A 21,423-nucleotide genomic window follows, 5' to 3' on the forward strand; every position below is an offset into this window, starting at 1 on the left:
CTTCCTCCCCTCCCCTCCCCTGCCCTCCCCTTCCCCAGCGCGGGGCCGGGCCGGGACCTGCCCGCGCCCGCAGCGCCATGGCCAGAAAGCGCCGAGCATCGCCCCTGCCCGCGGCCGCCAAAAAGAGGCGCTCCGGGCGGCTGCGAAAAGAGGAGGACGAGGAAGAGGAGGAAGGTCAGGAGGGTGAGTGCGGCAGGGAAGCCGTGGCGGGCAGGAGCTGCGCCACCGCCGCGGCTCGGGCCGCCCCAGGCCGCGGGGTTGGGGGGCAGCGGAGGCAGCTCGCCTCGGGAAGGACGGCCACGCCGGACCGGGGACGGTGGCTCTCGGCCGTGTTACCGGCAGAGTTATCGGCCGTGTTACCGGCAGGGTTATCGGCCGTGTTACCGGCAGGGTTATCGGCTGTGCTATCGGCGGTGCGATCGGTGCCCCAGCTCCCGGGCGCTAAACCCGTGTGTGACGCTGCCCCGCACGCTGGTAAAGGCTGAGCCAGCCCGTGAAGTGTTGTTTTGTCTCGGCTCTCCAGAGCAGCGTCGCGTGGTTGTAAGTTGTTGTGAGTAGCAAGCATGATGCTTGGTTTTCTGCCGATTCCGTCGGTAGGACTACAGGAATTTTTAGGTACATCGTGTGAGTTACATCAGTATTTTCCTCCCGGAAGTGTCACTGTTCAAATCTTGCCTATTCATAAACAAACAATGACATGCTCAGTGTTGTGAGTGCTCATGTTCTTCTGAAGCTGCCTGTAATGAAGTCTAATGGAGGTTTTGCTTCAGGTTGCTGTGGAGATGAAACTCCATCCTCTAACATTAATCTTCATTTCTTTTCTCACATACAGATGATTTGGAAGAGAAAAAACCTAGTATAAAAAAGAACCCAAAAGCTCCAGCCAGAAAAAAGGAAGAAGATTGTGATACTGAAGTTTCCAACTCAGTAAAAACTTCCAAGCCTTCAAAACAAGAAGAGGCAAAATCACAAATAAAAGAAAGTAAAAAGAATGCTAGAAATAAAGAGAATTGTATCAAAGAGGAAACATGCAGGTAAACTTATTTGTCATTCGAGTCTATAGGACCTTTTTCTTAATCTTATTTCTTTCTGAGGTTTGGTTGTCAAATACTCAATCTGTTGTTACTGATGCAGAGGTCATGCTTGATTTGTTTCCCTATTTTTAGTCTTTGGTAAACAAGAACCTACATTTCCTGATGCTACCACTGTTTTGATGATTTTAACAGTGACTCAGTGAACCATCCTGAGAAAGAGGTGAAGTTAAAGACAGAATCTCCTGTTAAAAAAGAGATGGTTGAGGACAGTACTGACAACAATGATGATGATGAAAGTGAAGATGAATGGGAGGATGTGGAAGGTAACAATTGCATCTTTTTTCATGTTAAGCATTTTTTAAGAGCTTATATATCACAATGATTCTTCAAAGGCAGGTCACCAGCATCCCACAGTTATTTGAAATAACTTGGCACACACAGTGTTATGGAAGATCCAGGAGCTGGTAGATACTGGATGTGTTCTGTTTAAAGGTTTTTTGAACACTTGTGAAGGAAAACGTAGGTTCTTATCCCATCATCTGGCCTCCCTGGGAATCTATTCCATGTTTACTTATAATTTAGTATTTTATTTTTACAGAACTTCAGGAACCTGCTACAGATAAGTTAGAAGAAGCTGCTGCTCTTCCATCAGTGGGGCTACCAAGCAATCCTGTTGAGATAGAGATTGAAACCCCAGAGCAGGTGAAGAAAAGAGAGAGGAGGTAAGCACAAGCAGGTGGTGAAGGGCTGCTAAAAGCTGTAGTTAAAAATACCCTAAGTCTTGGCTGTCACTAACTTGCTGTGTTCAGGGTGGAAATCCCCACTTGGTGCACACCATGGAGTTGGAATGATGCAGGCTTGTGGGATGAAGAACAATTTACACACTGACAGTTCTACCAAAAATCTTCATTGAAAGTTGGCAGGAATGGAGGAGGCTTTTCAGCTTCCTTGAAAATCAAGTGTGCAACTTAATTGTGTTTTACTGTCTCTATTTCCCATGAAGGGACAGCAGATCTCTGCAAGGAGGGCTGTGGATGAATGACATTGTGTTACTGCAAAACCTCAACAGCCTGTTCACATAGCCAGTCACTAAACCTTTCCTTAAAGTGTGCACAGAAGATTCTTTGTGAACTGATCCAATTCAGAACTCTAGAAAGGGAGGCCCACAGAAATCCCACAGCATCCCTTTCTTCTGTAATCTTCTGCAGAGAGAAAAGGAAAGCAGAGTTTGAGATGTACCTTCGGAGAATGATGAAACGTTTCAGCAAGGAGGTTCGTGAAGACACACATAAGGTATTTGTCACAGAGAACCATGGCAGAGAAGAAATTGAGCATAAAGGTGTCTGAACTGATTTGTAATCAAAAACCCCCTAATTTTTATAAAATACCATGGGGCCATGGCTAGAAGTGAAAAAATAAAGAGGCTGTATTCCTGACAGATGCTCCTTAAAGTTCTTCCTAAACTGTGAATTGGAAACACAGTAGCTGTGTTAGTAATATTTAACTCAAAGCATATGAGTAGAATGTGTACTCCATAGAGGGATATCTTTCTATTCTGTTGGGATTCAACTGCCAGTCAGAGGAGGAGACACTTGCAAAGACTTTAGTGCTTTACTGTCTTCTGAAGACAGCACTGAAGCTTTGGAGGCTTCACTGTCACCTCTTTTAAAAGAAGCTGTGAAGTATTCCTTGTCTTTATCATGGACAATAGTTCCAAAAAGGAAAATCTCTTGTGAACTCATTTTTGAACTCTTCTCTCTCAGGTTCACTTGCTGTGTTTGTTAGCAAACGGCTTCTATAGGAACAGGATCTGCAGCCAGCCAGATCTCCTCGCCATCGGTCTGTCCATCGTCCCCACCCGCTTCACCCAGGTGCCTGCAGGCCAAGTGGGCCTTGTCTACCTTTCCAACTTGGTGAAATGGTAAAACTCTCTTCTGATCATGCTGTCACATAGAATGTAGAGCTAGGGTTCAGGGAGAGGGATAACTGCAACTAGCAATTTTCTTAGGGCTTTTTTTATTTTATATGAAAGGGTAAGAGGGACTGTCTTTCTAGAGAAGGAGAGGGTGAACTCAGAAGTTTAAGAATACAGTCACAAACACTGGGTAATGAGCAGGTGTCTTGTATTTCAGGTTTGTTGGAACGTTCACTGTCAATGATGAGCTTTCCACTGAAAAAGCAGAGCCCCTTCAGTCAACACTGGAGAGGAGGTTTGCCATCTACGCTGCACAGGATGATGAGGAGCTTGTTCATGTAAGAGACTGGGAAGTGCAGGGTTGGTTGGTGACTTTGGATGCTGAGTGTCAGGTCATACACAAAGTGGTGGGAGGGGTGGATTTTAAGAAAGGAAATCAGTGACTTAAGTGATTCTGTAGCTTATTATTTTTTGTATTTTTATCTCATGACGTCCTGTGATTAAATTACTCAATTAAACTGTTTTGCAGATATTTTTAATTATTCTGCGAGCATTACAGCTGCTGTGTCGCCTCGTGCTGTCTTTTCAGCCTATTCCTCTCAAGGAGATAAGACCAAAGGTAGTTTTTGTTGTTTATGTGGAATAGGTCACTGGTTTAGTAGGATTAAAAAAATCTTTCTGGCTATTACAGCTTGCAGTTAACGGCATTCTGCATGAACCTGCGTTCTGTTCACATGGCAGAAAATGCACACCCTTAACTTTTAATTTTCTTCTTTAAAAAGGCCACTCATTTCTGTCTTTCAGCAAAGATTTCTTAACGATTCAGTGGGTTTGCATTTAAAACTTTTATGACAACTCTTGCTGCATGAATACACCTCTCTTTAGCCAGTTGCTTGAAGTTTTCTAGTGAATTGACTGTGCCTGCTGACCTTTGGTCTGCATGAACCTTGGGCTGATTTCAGTCTTTTTATTTTTACCATGTTCTTAGCTGTGGAGATAAAAGTGACCTGCCCCGTTTCTCTGCAGGGAAAGAGCTCATCCAAGAGGCTGTCTCACAGCAGCACCTCTGAGGGGCAGGAGAGTTCTGCCACAACACCCAAAACTGTGGCAAAAAAATGCCCCTGCAAAACAGCCAAACAGGATGAGAAATCCTCAGAGCGCAAAGAAAACAACAAGGAGCCAGAAAAACCCTGGCCAAAAACTGCCCAGACAGAGAGGACACACAAGTCAAAGCCAACTAAAGGCAGCCAGGAGCAGAAGGACTCAAATAATGAGACCAGTTCAGCAGAAAAAGATGTACCAGCCAGGCCCAAGAATGACCGCCGGAGACGAGTGGCCTCCAAAGTGTGTTACAAGGAAGAGAGTGGAAGTGATGAGGGCAGTGCTTCAGACTTTGAGGTTTCAGAGGAGGAGAGTGATGTCTCTGATGAGGATTTTGAAAGTGTCCCTAAAAGGCGAAGGAGCTCACAGGCCGCCCAGAATTCAAAGCTGATAACTATAAAAAGGTCAAAAACTGAGACTTCAGAAACAAGGCTATCAGAAAATTCGTGTGGAGCTGAGACTAAGCCAGCAAAAAGTACAGCTCCAGCCTTGCCTCAGGCACAGAGGAGGAGAAACAAAATCATTTCTAGTGATGAGGAGGATGGACAGCAGGAAGTGAGGAAAGCAATGGGCACAGACCAGTGGCTGGAGGTTTTCCTTGAGCCTGAAGACAAGTGGGTTTGTGTAGATTGTGTTCATGGCAATGTGGGCCAGCCCCAGCTGTGCTTTGCACATGCCACAAAGCCGCTTTTCTACGTTGTGGGATTTGACAATGATGGGAGTGTCAGGGATGTGACACAAAGGTATGATCCAGTGTGGATGACCTCAACAAGGAAGAGCCGTGTGGACCCAGAGTGGTGGGAAGAGACACTGCAGCCATATGAAAGTCCCTACGTGGAGAGAGACAAGAAGGAAGAAAATGAGGTAAATGGCATTAGGTTGTTCAGGACATGTAGTGCCTGGAATCCAGTCCTTGGATTCTCATTCAGATAAGAAGCATTAGAAATCTCTTTCTGTGAGGAAGGAGGCTTGTATTTGAACTTGAAATGCTGAGACTGAACATGTTTTAAAGAGAATATATGGTGATAGATTTAAATAATTTTTAAATGATGGAGGTTGTTCAAACAAGTTTCCGTAACAGAAGTACTGCACAGCTTGTGCTGGAAACTTACTGGTAAGGTCTGTGTAGTGTTTAGCATTACTCTTCTTGGAGAAAGTTTTTTAAAATACATACGTCAGGGCAGACATCTAAGTACTTATTTGCAGCAAAATGTTGTGGTCTGTTGGCTCATCTGGTAAGTTACGGGTGGTTTTTTTTCTTTGGTTCATATTATAGTCATTACTTTCTTACAAAGGGTAGTGAAAAAGTTGTGAAATTACTATTTTCTGTATAATGCTTACAGTTTCAAGTGAAGCTTCAAGATCAACCTCTACCAACAGCAATTGGAGAGTACAAAAACCATCCTCTCTATGCACTGAAGAGGCACCTCTTGAAATACCAGGCCATCTATCCTGAGTCAGCTGCTATCTTAGGGTACTGCAGGGGAGAGGCTGTCTACTCCAGGTGAGTTGTGCACCTATTGTCACCTGCATCTCTGATCTTTGGAACAAATTGGAGAGCTAATTTGCATGATGGTATCAGCAGTAGTCTCAGGCCACGTGCGTAATCAGGTGAGCCATTTGGCTGCTCTGACAGCATTTGTGTATCTCTAAGATACAACTTTTTATTATTTCTACTATAATAAGTTTATTGTGGATCTGTTATGGATGACTTGAAAACACTTATATTTGCTTCTTTCTGGCCTTTTCAGAGACTGCATACACACGCTACACTCCAGGGACACTTGGCTGAAGCAAGCTCGAGTTGTGAGGGTTGGAGAAGTGCCATACAAGGCAAGAGGGTTTGACTTCCTCCTGTGCAATCCATCTACCCTCCAAAGCTCAAGCTCTGTTCTGTTTTGGTTTTTGTCTTCTGTCTTGTCATCAGATGCAGATTTCACACTTGCTTGCATGGTTTGTGGTAGCTGTACTGTCCACCTGCTATGCGTATAGTTCCTACATGCTACTCAAAGCCCAGCTTTGGTTTTTTTCCCACCCCAAAGGTATCTGGCAGAAATGCTCCCTTTTCACCTTTTCCAAAGGCATCCCAGTGTTTTATAAGCACTGCCTGTTGCATACAGGTGCCATGTGTTGTCCTTTATAGGCAATGGATAGTGAAGCGAGGAAATAGAATTTCTGCTCACCTGAAACCTCCTTCAGTGTCCTAGGAAAACCTGAAACCACTGTCAGCATCTTGTGATGTTACAGGCCTGGTTGTTGTATTTGCAGATGGTAAAAGGATTTTCCAACCGGGCGAGGAAGGCGCGCCTGGCAGAGCCGGCGAACCGGGACCGGGAGGACCTGGCACTGTTTGGCCGCTGGCAGACAGAGGAGTATCAGCCTCCCATAGCAGTGGATGGAAAGGTAGCTGGGAAAGCAGAGGGCTGGTACTAAAGGAAGTTCTTTGTGTGGAGCTCTGGGCTTTATTTTTCCAGAAGTCGCATGCTTGTGTGAGATCAGTCAGTAACATCTGGATTCAGGATTGAGTTCAGAAGTAAATGTTCACTGGAGGAAATAGTCAAAACTCTAGCGAGGCATTTCACAAATACAGGTAGTGAGTGCAGACTGCTAAAGTCAAGATTTTGTTGATCTGTTCTTCCTAGCCCATGTTTTGCCTTGCTAATTCTCTGCATTACAGCCTGAGTAACAAAGCTTGGGCAGAGGACATAGCTAGGAGATAACCATGCAGCTAAAATCTAGGCTTGTACCTTGCCATGTGAACATTAAGTGGAATGGCAGGAGGGAAGAGTCCCTGAGTTGCAGCACGTATTTTCACCTCTCTCCAGAAAAATAGGATTATCACTGTCTCTTTAATCTTGCCATAACAGGTTCCTCGGAATGAATATGGAAATGTCTATCTCTTTTTGCCATCCATGTTACCTGTTGGCTGCGTGCAGCTGAAGCTTCCAAACCTGAACAGAGTGGCACGGAAGTTGAACATTGACTGTGCTCAAGCCATCACTGGATTTGATTTTCATGGCGGCTACTCACACCCAGTGTATGTAAAAGCTGCTCTTTTGCATCTCTCAGATGCTGATGTCCTGCAGAAGTTGTGTATCTTGTATTAAGGGCAACATGTGACCAGTTGCACACTTTGATCCTTTGAGACAGACAGTTCTGTATGTGTTCTGTAGCTTTTGGGCTGGGTCAGCAGGCATTTGCTGCCTTTCTTTTTCCTTCTCATAGCTGACAGGGGATTGTGTTCTCCTTCCTAGTACTGATGGGTATGTGGTTTGTGAGGAGTATAAAGAGGTCCTTGTTGCTGCCTGGGAGAATGAACAAGCAGAAATAGAAAAGAAGGAGAAGGAGGTGAGAACTGTTTTTGCAGCTTCCTTATTGTTATATTTACAAAGTAAGTTTCATTGAGACTGGGCAGTCAAATAGGGTGGGCTGTGCAAGCAACATGCAGGAGGCTTTTTTGATGACAGTTTAAAAATCTTAAAGCTTTCCTTTTCCATGTGCATTAGTACATTGAAACTCACAGTAGTAAATTTTTCTCTTTCCCATAACAATCCCCCACAGAAGCGTGAGAAAAGAGCTCTAGGGAATTGGAAGCTGCTCACAAAAGGACTTCTCATCAGAGAGAGGTTGAAGCAACGCTACTCCATCAAGGTATCCTGCCTTACTATTTGTCATTTCTTTTTCTGGAGGTTATTTTAACTGTAGAATAAAATTTCTGGAGTGTAGTTGCTCAAAAGTCTTTGGCTAGTCAAAAAAACTAGGCCAGAAGTTCAGTGTGGTCATGTTAATCAAAGATTTGCTACTGTTTAACAAGGAATTAATATTTTTAATTTTATTACTATTTTCTGTTTTGTCTTACCCCTTCCTAGATTTATTCCTCTGAGCCAAGCATGTAGCTAACAGGATGAGAGTGGGGCACTTTTTCTTTTAGTTGGATGGTTTAGTTCTTAATTTTTTCTGCAAGGATAAAGGTGAAAAGCCTGATCCTTTTCAAACAGGTTGGTTTTAGTCTTCCATTGTCAAAAATGCTTGTATTGCAAGAATGTTTTGGTGTTCAGAAATAGAAACAATTTGGGTGGGAAGCCCAAACCAGAGCAGCCAGCTTCTGTAAGGTCACTTAAGTGTCACTGTAACCAAAGACAAGCCTTTTTAAAAAGTGGCAGTTACAAGTGGTTCTTCGAGTGCCTTTCTGATTTCCACACCTGTTTTTTCCAGATTGAGCCATCAGCATCTGAGACAGAGAAAGGAGAGGGATTCTCTTCTGATGAAGAAGGAGCTCCGAGCTCAGAGAGTGCAGTGGGGAACACAGCCATTTATTGGCCCCAAAATCGCCAGCTAGAGAAACAAGGAGAGAAAACAACCAAAAAGAGCAAGCGTGAAAAGAGAGGAGAAGCAGCTCAGTTGTTCCCTTTTGAGAAATTGTGATGACAGGATTTTCAGATGCAGGAAAAATAGGCATGATAGAAGTATCCTTTACCAGTTAGGGCCTTAGGGTCTTCCGGTGCACTTGTGTTTCTGAGCTGTCAGGGACCAACCTAATTCAGCATCCACTTTCCTTTGAGATCACAGGTATCAGGTGATAGATTCTTCCTTTTGCCTTGGACTTGGGTAAAGAGCTCTACCTTCGATCACTTTGCTTTATTGGGGTTTTTGCTCTCTTGTATCACTGAGCACTAATAGTTGAGTTTCCTGAGGCACTCCTGGCATGAGCAGTCTCTTTTCCCATTTTTCTCATTTTCATTCTTCCCTCCTTGCTCAGAACTAAAGCATCCAGCTGCTTTTTACCTGTCTGCAGAGATGTGGCCAAAGGCGATGCTTGCTTTGATGCATAGCTTACCCAAATCACTGGTGAGGTAGAGTTCTGGCCTTTCTGTCTCAAGGGGAAATACTTCCTTTAAGGTCTAATAAAACCCTCCACAATCAGAATATGGAGGAGTTAATACTTCCTTTGCATTTTGTGATATAAATTAGCTTTTCAGCCTACCATTTTCTCTCAGAAATCTTGTGCTGTGGAAGGGAGAAGCCCTGTCCTTATTACAAACTTAAGGTTTAATATGCCTTCTTAAGAAATTTGAATATATACACATTTCCTTTTGTTGCTTATCAAGATCCTGTTCAGGAGCAAAACATGGAAAGTGGCTAATTCTCACTGCTGGAACAAAATTCACTAAAACCACAGAATTCTTGTTACCCAGTACCATAGCATTAAAAAACTGCTGAGAGAGGAATGTTAAATCTACATAAGCTTTTCCTGCACTTTTGTAGTAGAGAATACTGATCTGTCTTTGGCAGTGTTATGTATCTAAATTCCACTGACACAGTCTCTTTAGAAATGGAGGGGAAAACAATTGTCATTGCTGGACATTATCACCGAGACTGAAATGTAAGAAAATGGCTCTCATGTAATTATGTTAATAAAAAAATTATTTTTGTACTGTATTTGTAGATCAAAATAAAGTTTGAAGAAAAGAATACGTTGTCTGTTTTTGGAATGCACATGTAACCCCCCAGTCTCCTTAAAACAGAAAGGGCTGTAGCAGTCAGGTTGAACCATCATATTTTTCAAATAATCTTAGCGAGGCAATGAAGTGACTGACTTCTTTGGTCAGTAATGGAGAGTAAACCCATGGCAGGCTGAGAGCAAGTTCCCAAAACAGGGAAATATTTGCAGGAAACTAGTTCTTGTAAAAACTACAAACTACCTGGACATCCTGGATATGAAACATGCAATACTTGAATTTAATAAAAAGGCCTACAGGTCAGCCTTTTGAAAACTGTGTTTTATTAAATATACAAAAGTTCAGCACTTCTATAGAAAACTGTCACTTCATTTCCTGTAAGTAATGCTGGTTACTGTTCATCACGGACAAAACAGCAGCAGTTCAAACCCAGGCTCTCTCCCTCTAGAGCACAATTCCTGACTGCTGGAGCATGAGCTGGTGATGTGAGCAGCAGGACTGTGCAGCAGCACTGCCATGTACCAGTGCATGCACAAGGCCATCTCCTGTACTCACCCTTTCACTCTGCTCCTGGCTTTTACCGGCAGGACAGGGCTGTGAGACCACGTGGACAATATTCAATCACCAGAAGAAATTAGAACTAACCAGAACTAACAAAGCAATTACAAATTCTCAAAACACTTATGATTTCTAACTCAGATTTCTATTTTCATTTCTAGGAAATGCTTGCTTCTATGTATGTTCAAGTCAAGTTCCTTTGGTACAGAGAACACTCCTCTTGTGATCATAGATTTTGTAGCTGAAAATATTTTTGCACTGAACTGTGTTACTGTCCCCAAAACACAGTAGTGTAGGGGAAACCAGACTCCAGCTTGGTGAAGAGACTTGAGTGCCTCTAATCTCAAGTACTGGTTACAGCAAGTAAACATGAGCCATCACAACACTACAAGCCATGATACAAAACTAACAATCCAGGCTACTAAACTATATAAAAACGAATCAGGCAAAAATATTTCCATTACTTAATTTCACAGAGTATGTTCACTGTCCTTACTAAGTGAAATTAAAGAAAGGAACAGTATACAGAGCAAAAAACCCCAACTATTTTAAAGATTACACATTCAGTTATAAAAGTCAATGTTGTTTAAAGGCAGTAGGTTTTATATTTACATGTGAATGACCTCTGAGTAACCCTTTAAGTGCAATTTGAAGTGAAATTGCATAACTGTTTCAAAAATTATATAGTCCAGGCTATCATCTGGATGCTTAACCAAGAATAACTTCAGATGCTTTTAAAATGTGGGGAAATCAATGTGTCCTGATAAAACTGACCAACCTCAGAGCACTGCTAACCTGGCCACTCATTACATCAATGACTTTGAAAATCCTCAGTCCAAAAGTAGATGGTTTACTTGCATGAATATTGTGTGGAATTCACCTAAGCTGTGTTTTCCCTTTGAACACATACACTGCCAAACATAGTGTTCCTGACCGTGCAAACAAGAAAAGGCAGCAGAGGGAAGGTTTGTCAGAGACAGGCAGGCACATGCATTTCCTAAGGCCATCTAACCAGGTCCATGGGATGCAGCTGGCACTTTCTCCAAAACACACAAGGTGCCCCACCCAGCAAGGACTTGCCAGTTCTCAAATCAGAGGGAATTACTAAGCAGTAAGAGGTACAAATCTGCTTGTTCACTAACTTACCATCAATGCACACACACAGAATGTTTTTTTCCCGCCAAAGCTGGTGTCACTGACTTGCCACAAACAGCATCCCACAGTCCTATGGATAACGTGTACCAATAACCACATTGAAGCCCCTTCCCCAGCTTTCAGTGCTTGCTGCTGAGCTGTGATTTGCTGTAAGCTTGCTGCAGGAACCAGGCAGAAAAGCACTTGGGAAGGCTTTAACCAGGACTCAGCTCAAGACCCGAGCACTCCTTGTCACTGCTGCTTCTTGGGCGGCTCACGGGATCTGGCCACCATGATGGGGACAAGGGAGAGCAGGGCAAGGAGCAGGGCCCAGAGGGGGCGGTAGAAGAGCCAGCCCACGGAGATGGTCAGCAGGGACAGCGAGCTGGCCACACACACAGCAAACACCTTCAAGCCAACGTTAACCAGGTCCCTCACAACAGGAAACCAGTCCACTGCAGAGAGAATTAAACATGGCGTGAAGTAGTTGGCAATATGACAGCTCAAAAAGAAGTCTGATTCATGCCTAGGATCTGCACCCCAACAACTGTAATCATAAGACAGACTCAAACTATTTATCAAGAGCATCATCAAGACATTTGATCATTAAGCAACAACTAAACATATAAGGCAATGCTATCCTCATCTCTTCATGCAGAAAGGAATCCAAAATGAAGTCTCAAGATTTGTCCAAGGCTTGAGAGGAGAGAGATAACCCTACAGCTGTGGAACAAGTCTAGGGCAACTGATAAAAGCTGCTAGCACAGAAATTCCCTTCTGGCAACAATAAATCTTGGAGCAGCATGTATATGGATAAATAAATCAGAAAACAAGATGTTCATAGCTACAAAGTGAATGTTATCTTTGATGTCTGAAGTTTATGCAAGCATGAGGCACTGTCCTGTTTTTACTCCAGCATTTTTCTATATTAAAAGAATAAACAAAAAAATCCTCTGCTGTTTGTTTACAATAGTGTAGAATAACTAGACACAACAACATATTTCTGTACAACTGCTGATTAGGACCTGTTGGGGAAACCAGTTGTGTGTGGGTGCAGAAAAGTAATTGTATTGCAACACCTTGAGTTAGATTTGAAAGAACCAGCCCAACATGTGCTTCAGATTTTTATATTGTTAAGCACTGGGCTGGGATCTTCTGAGACTGGCAAAAGGTATTTGTGTGGGGTTTTTTAATGTTCACAAAGCAACCACTTGGTTTTGGGGTCCTGTTTACCTGCAGTTGCCTACAGTGACTTTTCAGATCTAATCACATTTGAGTTCAAATCAGATTTCTCCTGGTCTCCAAGTGAATTCACTCTCTAGAAGTAACAATCTTATTTCTAGATCATTTTACCTTGCTGTGAAAAACTTACCTAATGTGTAAAAGATTCGGGTCATCAGGCTGATGCCCACAAACATTGAGAGCCAGCCAGCTGCACGGAGGGCCCAGGTCTTCATGGTGTTACTCTCATGCTCCTTCTGAAACACCTCCTGAAAGCAAACACCATCACATGCAGCCCGTTTCTTCTTTTTTTTTTTTTTCCCAAGATACTCTTAATTCCAGTATATTATGAGCCAATCAGAGCCAAGAGCATTTTAGGAGTACTATTTCTCTTGCAGAAGATATACTGCAGTTCATTCTGTAGGGTCTGTGCAGTATGGCAGTACACAATAGATTGAACAGTGCAGCATGGGGATAACTGGCACTTTTCTTAATTAAGACAACCTAAAAGCACCATTCAATACTACTCACAGGCAGAAAGCACACCACTTTTGCTACAATTGGATGCATTCAACATTACTGTGGAAAATAAGACACTAATAAGTAACTGCAATAAAGAAGGAAGAACCTGACCTCACTCTGAAGGAAAAGAGGCAACAATATCCACTGACGGCTGAAGGAAAGCTGTGTGAAAGAGGGCAAGCTGGAGGCAGGGAAGAAAAGCTAAGAGGTATTGTGTGCATTTTATCAGGCAAAGCAAAGCATCTCTTTGCAAGAATTCTGATTAAGATTCCTTTCAGAATGGGTCATGTGACCCTCTGGCTCAACAAAACATTCACATGAAGATGGATGGGACATTAGAAAGCACTAAATGGGAAGAGATGTGTAAGACTGATTGACTACTTGCACATACAAGTACTCAATGCATTATTTACTTGTAGCCAGTTAATTTTCAATGAAACAAAATTCTGTCTAATGCAGATTCAGGACTTACAGCAGAGGTTTGATTCTACTGCTACTCTTTCAAGTCAAAACAAAGCCTTTTTAACTGCTTCTGGGTGCACCTGTAAATTACATGTTTTTCATTACAGCAGGACATGCAGCAATCATTAACAGAAACAAACCTACTAAAGGAAGTAAATGAATCACCAAATTGCTGGAGCATGCAAAATTTATTGAAGCATAATGCTCTGCCTGAAGGTTCTTTCTCATCCAGAATAGTTATAAACATTTCAAACAAGCCTAAACTCCTGTTATTAGGAGCTGAAAAAAGAATAACTCTTACAGCTTATTTATTTAAACCCTGGTTTTACTATTTTTACATGTGATCAGTTCAAAAGCATGTGCTTGTATCTGTAAGTGGGAAACAACCAAGGAGAAAATAAAAACAAAATGAAAAGGCACAGAAACAATCTCTAAAGCAAACAGAATGTGCAGAAGCCTGGAAGCAAACACAGGCTACAACCTGTTGTCCAAGAAGGAGAGAGAAAAGCCAATGTTTTTATGAGCATCTCCTCCTCAGAGCAGATCTGAAGGAGAGTAAGAACTTCTCCTACTGCTGCTTCTTCACTACTACCTCAGGTTTTAACCCTTCAGTAGAAGAGTGTGGAATCTCACCTCCACAGAGAGGTCCCCAGGGTACAGAATCTCCAAAACATCTCCAGACTTGGTATGATAAGGAATCAGCTGATCACCTCGCTGCCGAGCAATCACAGTCACCTTGGAAGAGAGGGAAGAATACTTACTGATTACTGAGTTGGGAATAGAGCTTGAAAAATACAGAAACACCTGAAGACTCACCTTATCAGCAGAGCCCAAATGGGGATCATCTCCACTCAGACCTGCATAGAAGAAAGAGACACGAAGGTCTCCCACCTACAAACAAGAGAAGACTGGAAGTCAAGAAAGACTGTTTTACAAAGAAGAATCACAGAAAAGACAACTCAGCACAGGAATATCCTTTATTTATCAACACTTTTTCTGAACATTTATGCCAAGCAAGAGATAGCCAGAATGATTTCCAAGCTGTCCTTTTTTCAGGGCTAGCTGTCAGCTGAAACAGGAGTGCTCAAATGCTGCTTTGTAATATTCCCTCTGATTAAGCTGCAGGAGCACATGATATGCTTTGTTCATCCCTCATCATTCCATCTTTTGGCAAAACAAGGCAGGCAGCACAATCTGACAAGCTGTTTCGATTGTACTCCTCAGTACAGCAAGGCAGAGGTGGAACCCACCTCCCAGCACCATTCCTTTCCATTTAAAAGCACAGCAGACTCGAGAAAACAGAAAATAAAAGAGCAGACTGGAAGCTTTCTGCAAGAAAAACACTCATTTTTTAGGGCTGCACTAAGGGAGTCATCCTATGTGATGGTCTGCACTCCATTTTCTATGGATTGAAACAGAAATGGGACGTGCCCCAATTCCTTTTTTACACACAAATAATCACTGCTAGAGTTTATCTTTCCCATCTTACTTCTGGACGCCTGGGGTTGTCACTATGATAGAAATAATCTCCTCCTCGGGTAACATCAGCATGGGGATCCTCCAGGTGTGACAAGCTCAACTGCTTGAAATCATCAATTTTATCCACGAGACCTAAGCAGAATAAAGCATCAAGCTGAGGCCCAGTGTCTAACCTGGAACAGCCAATTTTCTGGCTGGCTTCTTGATTATCACTTGACATGACAGCTATTGCAGAAAGAATCAAAGTCCACTGATGATGCAACAGCAGACACAAACAAAGCTAGTACAAAACAACCCTTACCCTTGGAAAGAACAAAGCTGCCAACCTGGACATTAGAAGAAACAGCAGTGAAAGACTCCACAGCCATGGCACTATGGAACAGAGAGAGTCCCTGATTAGTCCCAGAATTATGATCAAACTCTTGATTTGCAGTATGTGATATGTAGCACATAAAAGGTACTGTGTGGCAAACACCAGAAGAAACTCAAAAGAGCTAAATGACTGTCATGATGTGAAAACAAATCCATCAAGAAACTGTCATACTGTTGGAGACATTAAAATAAGGCACCACTGCTCTGAGCTGCTCTAATTTCTTTTTATCTTCGTTCTCCCAACTACCAAAAGAACAGCAGTTTCCATCTACTGCACTCTGTTATGAAATCAGTCATTTAGCTTTCATCTTTGATCAGATCCAGTGACAGAATTCAGAAGGACTGTGCCAGATGGTACCTCACCTCGGGTTTTTGTGTCCAATTTCTCGATCAAAGTTTCTGCTGTTCACAACTTCCGATTTCCACTCTGTATCTAAACAGAATGATAAGGAGGTCAGATCTCAGTTTCTGAAGACACCTCTCATTCAATCAGTTCTATGTTACACTTCTATTAATACTGTCTACATCAATGTCTGTGATAGTCTGTACTTAGATACTTAGATCCATCCTCCTAGCATATTAACAGGGGATGGCAGGATTTAGGGCGAAAAAATGTATTTTTGGGAAAAAATTGTAACTCAACTTTGCTCAGCTTTGCTGTTGGTATCTTCCATGATCAGGCTTTGATTCCTGGCTCCACTAGGAATAAGCTGGTTTTGTGATAACAAGGAGCAGGGGGCAAAGGGGGAGGAATCTGGAGTGAAACTGAGCCCAGGAGAGGTTAAATCCAAATGGGTTTTGCCAACACACAAGTCAGTAATTAAATATTTATTTTAACTGACAATAAACTTTCCCTAGGGTGTTTTTCCCAAGATGGTAATTGGAAAGCCATCTCCCTATCTTTCATTCAACCCATCCATCACTCCTGTCCTTCCCAATTTCTTCCCCAGTCCTGCTGAGGGGAGAGTAATCAAGCAGCTGTGTGGGTCCATGGCTTTCATACAGACATTAATGGGACAGAATCCATCAGTCTTGAGAGGACAGCTGGTTTTTTTTAGATGGCATTTCTTTTTGTTCCATGTCACTGTAAGCCTGTTTTTCATGGCTCACAACCACCAGCTTTGCCCCTTATGTACCTCCATGATACAGGGTCCCCGTGCTTCACTCAGCTGAGTATTTTTATATGATCACACCCAGAAACTGCTGCATGCCCACATTGCACATCCATGTGCTTTGATCAGAGGTAAATGAAGCACAGAGACCAATCTGCAAATACACGATGACTCAGAGTACTTTTCTGCCACAAGGTAGATCAGAATAACACACCCAGTTCTGCTCCTGCCAAAAAAGCACTTGGCAAAAGCCACAGTGCACATCAGAAGGTGCTGGTGGTTTTTCACTGGCTGGTATCAACATCTAAACAGGTTCTCAACAGGCTCCCTTGCAGGCTGCAGCTACCCTGCTTTTCCCTGTCTTTTCTCTTCTGCTCACAGCTGACATATTCCCAATTACTCCACGTCTGAAGTGTAATCTCAGGTGTAGCTTTGAACACACTTCCATCTCCGCTCATCTCTGCTCATAGGACTTTATTTCTGGAACATCCTATCCGTGGATGTTCCTCTGAACTTTTAGGGGTTTCAAAACAAAACTCAGATTTTCTATAGCCTTGCTAACAACATATCTCCTTTACCTCAGTTTCCTCAGGAAAGACAGGGTCTGTCATTTAGGAATGAGAAATTTTAGGAAAATAAAAGGAAAGAGAATTGTTTAGGAAAGACAATTTTTGCTTATTTCTTCATATTCCTTTCCTTTCTTTCCCAAGAAGAAAATAGAAGTGTTACAACGAAAGTCAAAATCCACACACATGTAAAAGTCCAAGGTCACATGCATAAAAGGAAAGGGACTCTCTGATCAATTTACCGTATGAATACTTTGTCTCTTTCTTAATCTCACCATTCTCCTCATATTCCCTGCAGAGAAAAAGGGCTGGGATGAGAACCAAAACACTGCATACACACCCCTGCTCAGGGCAGAATACAGCTCACCAATGAAATGCATAGACAGATCTCTGGCAACACAGACTTATCTTTATACATAAGCTAACTCCTCTCTGAACTGTTCTGAAGACAGAGAATTTCTGTACCAGGAGAAAACTATGCACAAGTGCTCAACAGCCACAACCTCCTTATTCCCATGTTTTGAACAAGGAGGTGTTGATTAGATTGATGAGGAACAACCAGAATTAAATACAGTGAGACAAGCTGGCCCAAATCAATCTCCAACAGATGCTTCACCATAAGCATGCTAAAATTGAGAAATTATTTTTGACACCTTCACAACCTCTGACCCTTTTTTTTTATATGACATGAAAGACACTTGGAACATGAATTCTGTGCAGTCACACCTATATAATAGCTAATAACATTCATACTACCATCAGTGGAATTACTAGCAATAGCAGAAATGGTTTCCCTATCTGGGTTGCAACTATTACTATAATTCTCCTGCTATAAAGAGTTTTATTATTTGGGTTTTTTTTTTCCTTAGGTATAAGGGGAAAAAATTGTGATAGGATCCTGGTAAAAGAACAGCCTCATAAACTACTTTTAAGGATTACTTTCACTTACTTGGAATCTTCATGTTCAACCCACTGGTACATTTCTACTTTACGCTTAAGTTTGACAGCATGGATGGAGAGCCCATAGCTGGGGTCAAACAAAGGCTGTGCAAAAAATAAAGAAAATACAAGTCAGTCTAAATGCTGTACCTCACAACCACACTATACTTTTACTACTGAACCCACTTACATTCCTCATTGTACAGCAAGCACTATCTTACACACAGGTGAACACAGTATAAATGCTATGAAAGACATAAAGGAATGTCTCTGGCAAATCTGACTAGAAGAATCATCATCAAAAGTTATTGCCATAGTGAAGAAAGAAACTAGAACTGCTGACTACGGTTTTACAGGTTTCAGTGTTTAAGCCAGGAGATTCTGTTTTGCTGGAAGGTGCTGTGTTATCTTCTGCAATGTGGGTGGACCACGGAAAATATCACCACTACTGAAAAGTCACAACTTGCACAGCTCCTGCGCTTGCAAGAGCCTGAACACTTAACAGTATCATGAACACACAACAGGTTCTCTACACAAATGACAACTGAAATTATCCATGAAAGGCAGCTGGAGGGTAAACGCAGCTGGCATTAGCTTGGAGAAGGGAGTACAAGGCCATTCAGCATCTCCCTGATTCTGGGCCAAGAACAAGAGCTTGAGCTGGCAATGCTTAGAGGAAGAGAAAGGCAATGTGTCTTTTCCTGGATATCAAACAAACCTTTAATTGGCAAAGACTTTTCCTTCCTTCCAAGCTTGAAATACTCCTATCTTCAAGATACTATTTTATTTACCTTAGATGTACTCAGAGCTCCAGCCAAGTGCACCAGTCTCCCCTCATTCTGCTGGGAGATACTGTGGATGCTGTCAAGAGGGAGCACAAGAGAAAGCCCCTCCTCAAGAGACTTGGCTGTCCTTAAAGCTCGTCCCTGCAATGAAGAAAGCAGAAATCAAGTTGTGGAAAAATCAGTGTCACAGCAGTATTTTGTGAACAAGGTTAGCAGGCAAGTGAACTGATGACAACAAGAAATGCTTGTATATTTAACCCAGAGCATATTTTTGAAACATACCTGTACTTCTCCATTCTCTGTGTCTGAGCCAGTTTGGAGCAGTACTTCTCACCCAGGCTCCAGAACCATTAACACTGACTAAGCTTCCCAAACAGACCCCAATTCTTCCTACAAGTGTCCAAACTTACTGCTCTCCACCTGTTACCTTGTTCATCATTCCTGAATAACTGCAAAAAGGATATAAATTATGGTTCATTTTTCCACACACCTATATTGACTCCTTGGCAGAAGTTTTCCCTGCCTTACCATCATATCCTGATGTGCTTTTCTTGATGCAAAGTCATCAAAATTTGGAGTAGTTATTTTTCCTCTTGCAGAGGTATGAAAGGAAGTCTCTAACTGAAAATCCACAAAATTCTGCTCTCCACTCCAGAATTGCCAAAACAAGTACATTTTCAATGATAGGGTGTTGAGATTTCTGGACTACCTTTTTCTTGTTTTAATCAAAACCCAGGAAATAATACTGAGAAAAAATTAGTAACACCCCCAATTTTGCAACATGGGGTGTGAATTTCTTTAAAGCAATTATAACAACACTAGAAATTAGGACCTTTTGTTATCTCAGGAGAAAAGAGAAGGCTGGAATGTGGCTAGCTCATGCAACCCTCTTACCACAGGCTGTTTCATCATCAGTTTGCAAGCTTGGGATCTTATCTTTGATCACACACTGCTACTGTCTCTACTACACCTAGTTCCACAGAAATACTACCTGTGGCCTGTGATTTCACTTTTCTGTTATATCTTGAGAATAAGCACCAGGTGCCCAGATAAAACCTGCTCTCCTCATGGATCAAGTAATAAAGCTGTGTACAAACTGGTGGTATTGCACTTACTTCATTGGTAAAAAGAAGGTAGAAAGCCAGAAGAAATGTCACAAGTCCAATCAACATGCCTGCAGAAGTCTCACTGAGTCTCTCCAGGAACCCTGGTTTGGGCTCACTTGTGATTTTAACATGTTCTTTCCTGCTGCCTGTGTCAGAGAACTGTTGAAAATAAACCAAAAGTGCAATATTGGTATGAAAGGGGAAAGCATTCAGTTTCAAAACAGGTCTTTTAGCTTTGTTAGCACTGCTGCCCTACAGAGCAGAACCACTTGCCTTGGACCAAAACTTTCTCACACTTATTATATGCCTTATCTTACACTTTTGATACCAGAAACACATTCAATAAATAAAACTCCAGCCTGATAGGGAAAAAAAAAAAAAAAAAATTTTCTACTATAGTGGTTCTACACATTCAAGCTTTCTTCAGTCTGCCTCCAAGTTCTGTATTTGGAGTCCACACCCTGCATTTAGGCCATGACAAATTGAGTAATAGTCCTAAATTCCTGACCAGCTAAAACACTGCTATAAATAACAAATTATGATTCACCTCACCAGCAAAAAGAGTGCCTGCCCACTCCAAAATAATTATATCCAGGGTAACAATAATTTAAGACAAAGCACAGAACTAACATGAGAGCCCAGGGGTTTATCTGTGTATATGTGGCTTGTGGGGAGTTACCAAATCCAACTTCAGCACGCAGGGCATGGCACTTCTCCGAGTACGGAAAATCAGGCTATGAAAAGCCAGTGTGCAAACAGGAGACAGAGGAGTCCCGCAATTTTATTCAAATAAAGGGAGAGACTCTCACACCCGCCCGGCAGGGTTTCCCCTCCCGAGGTTTCAGAAGGCGCAGCCCGTTTCCATCCTAAACTCCCGGCCGCACGCTGCCCTCTTCCTTTCCCCAGTGGCTGAGGTACTCGCAAGGCACAGCCTTCCCGAACCGCTTTCCTCATATCCGCCCCCCCCCGAGCCTACTGTTTTATTCCAAAGTTCAGCCTTGTGGAGACCCACTTTCTGTTTCATGAGTTAGGCTGGCTGGGCTCTGCAACAAACCTGCAGCCCAAAGTCAGCAGACATTTCAAAGACGTTAACACCCATACCTTCACCCATCGAATTATTTGTAAAGACATTAGCACGCATCTTCCCTCTCATCTGGAGATGCCTGGCGGGCTGTAACCGGCACAGGGCCCTGGCCACAGCCCGGGCACCTCGGGGGCGAGCAGGCCGGCCAGGGCGGCCGCCACACGGAGCACGGAGCAGCGGCGGGGCCGGAGCGAGCAGCACTTACGTTCCTCGACATCGCGAGCCTCTCACTCCGCCCGGGAACCACAGCTCAGGGGCCGCCAGAGCCGCGCACCGCCAGCCTCGCCTTCATCCGCCTCGGGGCCCCCCCCGCCCCCGAGCCGCTCCCCGCCCGCAGCGGCGCACGCCGGGACGCGTAGTCCTGCCGCGGCGGGGAAGCCCTTTCTTCCTCCTTCCCTTCCTTCCCCTCCCCACCTCCCTCTCTCTCCGCCCTACGGCCGGGGGCCGGCGGGAGCTGTAGTGCGGCGGGGCCGGGCCTGGCGGAGCTGTGCGGCCGGCAGGAGGTGCGTCAGCGGCCGCCTCGGGGCCGGGAAGGCGCTTCCGGAGGCGGGAGGTGGCGGCGTGGAGCGGCGGC

The 21,423-nt window shown here is 43.3% G+C and overlaps 2 protein-coding genes across 4 annotated transcripts; one reads left to right on the plus strand and one right to left on the minus strand.

Annotated features, from left to right (window-relative positions):
- Positions 1 to 65: 65 nt before the first annotated feature.
- XPC (XPC complex subunit, DNA damage recognition and repair factor) lies at positions 66 to 9,625 on the plus strand. 2 transcript variants are annotated; one of them, XM_062501041.1, is made up of 16 exons: positions 66 to 183; positions 833 to 1,034; positions 1,227 to 1,357; positions 1,633 to 1,756; positions 2,243 to 2,327; positions 2,798 to 2,955; positions 3,167 to 3,287; positions 3,479 to 3,568; positions 3,976 to 4,914; positions 5,394 to 5,554; positions 5,802 to 5,883; positions 6,319 to 6,453; positions 6,918 to 7,087; positions 7,305 to 7,398; positions 7,612 to 7,701; positions 8,266 to 9,625. In XM_062501041.1, exons 1-16 carry the CDS (start codon positions 78 to 80, stop codon positions 8,473 to 8,475), a joined length of 2,898 nt encoding a protein of 965 aa, XP_062357025.1. In that variant the 5' UTR covers positions 66 to 77; the 3' UTR covers positions 8,476 to 9,625. The 2 variants fall into 2 exon arrangements, with proteins under 2 accessions (XP_062357025.1, XP_062357026.1); XM_062501042.1 differs by having other exon boundaries at positions 78 to 174.
- TMEM43 (transmembrane protein 43) lies at positions 614 to 21,173 on the minus strand. 2 transcript variants are annotated; one of them, XM_062501045.1, is made up of 12 exons: positions 21,055 to 21,173; positions 19,775 to 19,924; positions 18,666 to 18,800; positions 17,885 to 17,979; positions 17,178 to 17,227; positions 15,621 to 15,690; positions 15,187 to 15,257; positions 14,896 to 15,017; positions 14,223 to 14,297; positions 14,040 to 14,141; positions 12,574 to 12,691; positions 614 to 675 (listed from the first exon to the last, which is right to left on the minus strand). In XM_062501045.1, the coding sequence occupies exons 1-12, from the start codon at positions 21,064 to 21,066 to the stop codon at positions 665 to 667; spliced, it is 1,011 nt and encodes a 336-aa protein (XP_062357029.1). In that variant the 5' UTR covers positions 21,067 to 21,173; the 3' UTR covers positions 614 to 664. The 2 variants fall into 2 exon arrangements, with proteins under 2 accessions (XP_062357029.1, XP_062357028.1); XM_062501044.1 differs by lacking the exon at positions 614 to 675 and adding an exon at positions 9,794 to 11,656.
- Between the last annotated feature and the right edge of the window lie 250 nt (positions 21,174 to 21,423).

The sequence above is a fragment of the Cinclus cinclus genome, chromosome 12 (assembly GCF_963662255.1).
Source record: "Cinclus cinclus chromosome 12, bCinCin1.1, whole genome shotgun sequence".
NCBI classification, from domain to species: Eukaryota; Metazoa; Chordata; class Aves; order Passeriformes; family Cinclidae; genus Cinclus; species Cinclus cinclus.

Excerpts from the sequence above, each read along its gene's own strand:
- TMEM43 (XM_062501044.1), bottom strand. Across the intron at positions 17,228-17,884 it reads GTTGAACATGAAGATTCCAA|GGAATATGAGGAGAATGGTG; the intron begins GTAAGTGAAAGT and ends TTTTCTCTGCAG. Across the intron at positions 14,142-14,222 it reads ATTTGGGCTCTGCTGATAAG|GTGACTGTGATTGCTCGGCA; the intron begins GTGAGTCTTCAG and ends CTCTCTTCCAAG.
- XPC (XM_062501041.1), top strand. The coding sequence starts at position 78 with ATGGCCAGAAAGCGCCGAGCATCGCCCCTGCCCGCGGCCGCCAAAAAG. Across the intron at positions 1,358-1,632 it reads TGAATGGGAGGATGTGGAAG|AACTTCAGGAACCTGCTACA; the intron begins GTAACAATTGCA and ends TTATTTTTACAG. Across the intron at positions 3,288-3,478 it reads ATGATGAGGAGCTTGTTCAT|ATATTTTTAATTATTCTGCG; the intron begins GTAAGAGACTGG and ends ACTGTTTTGCAG.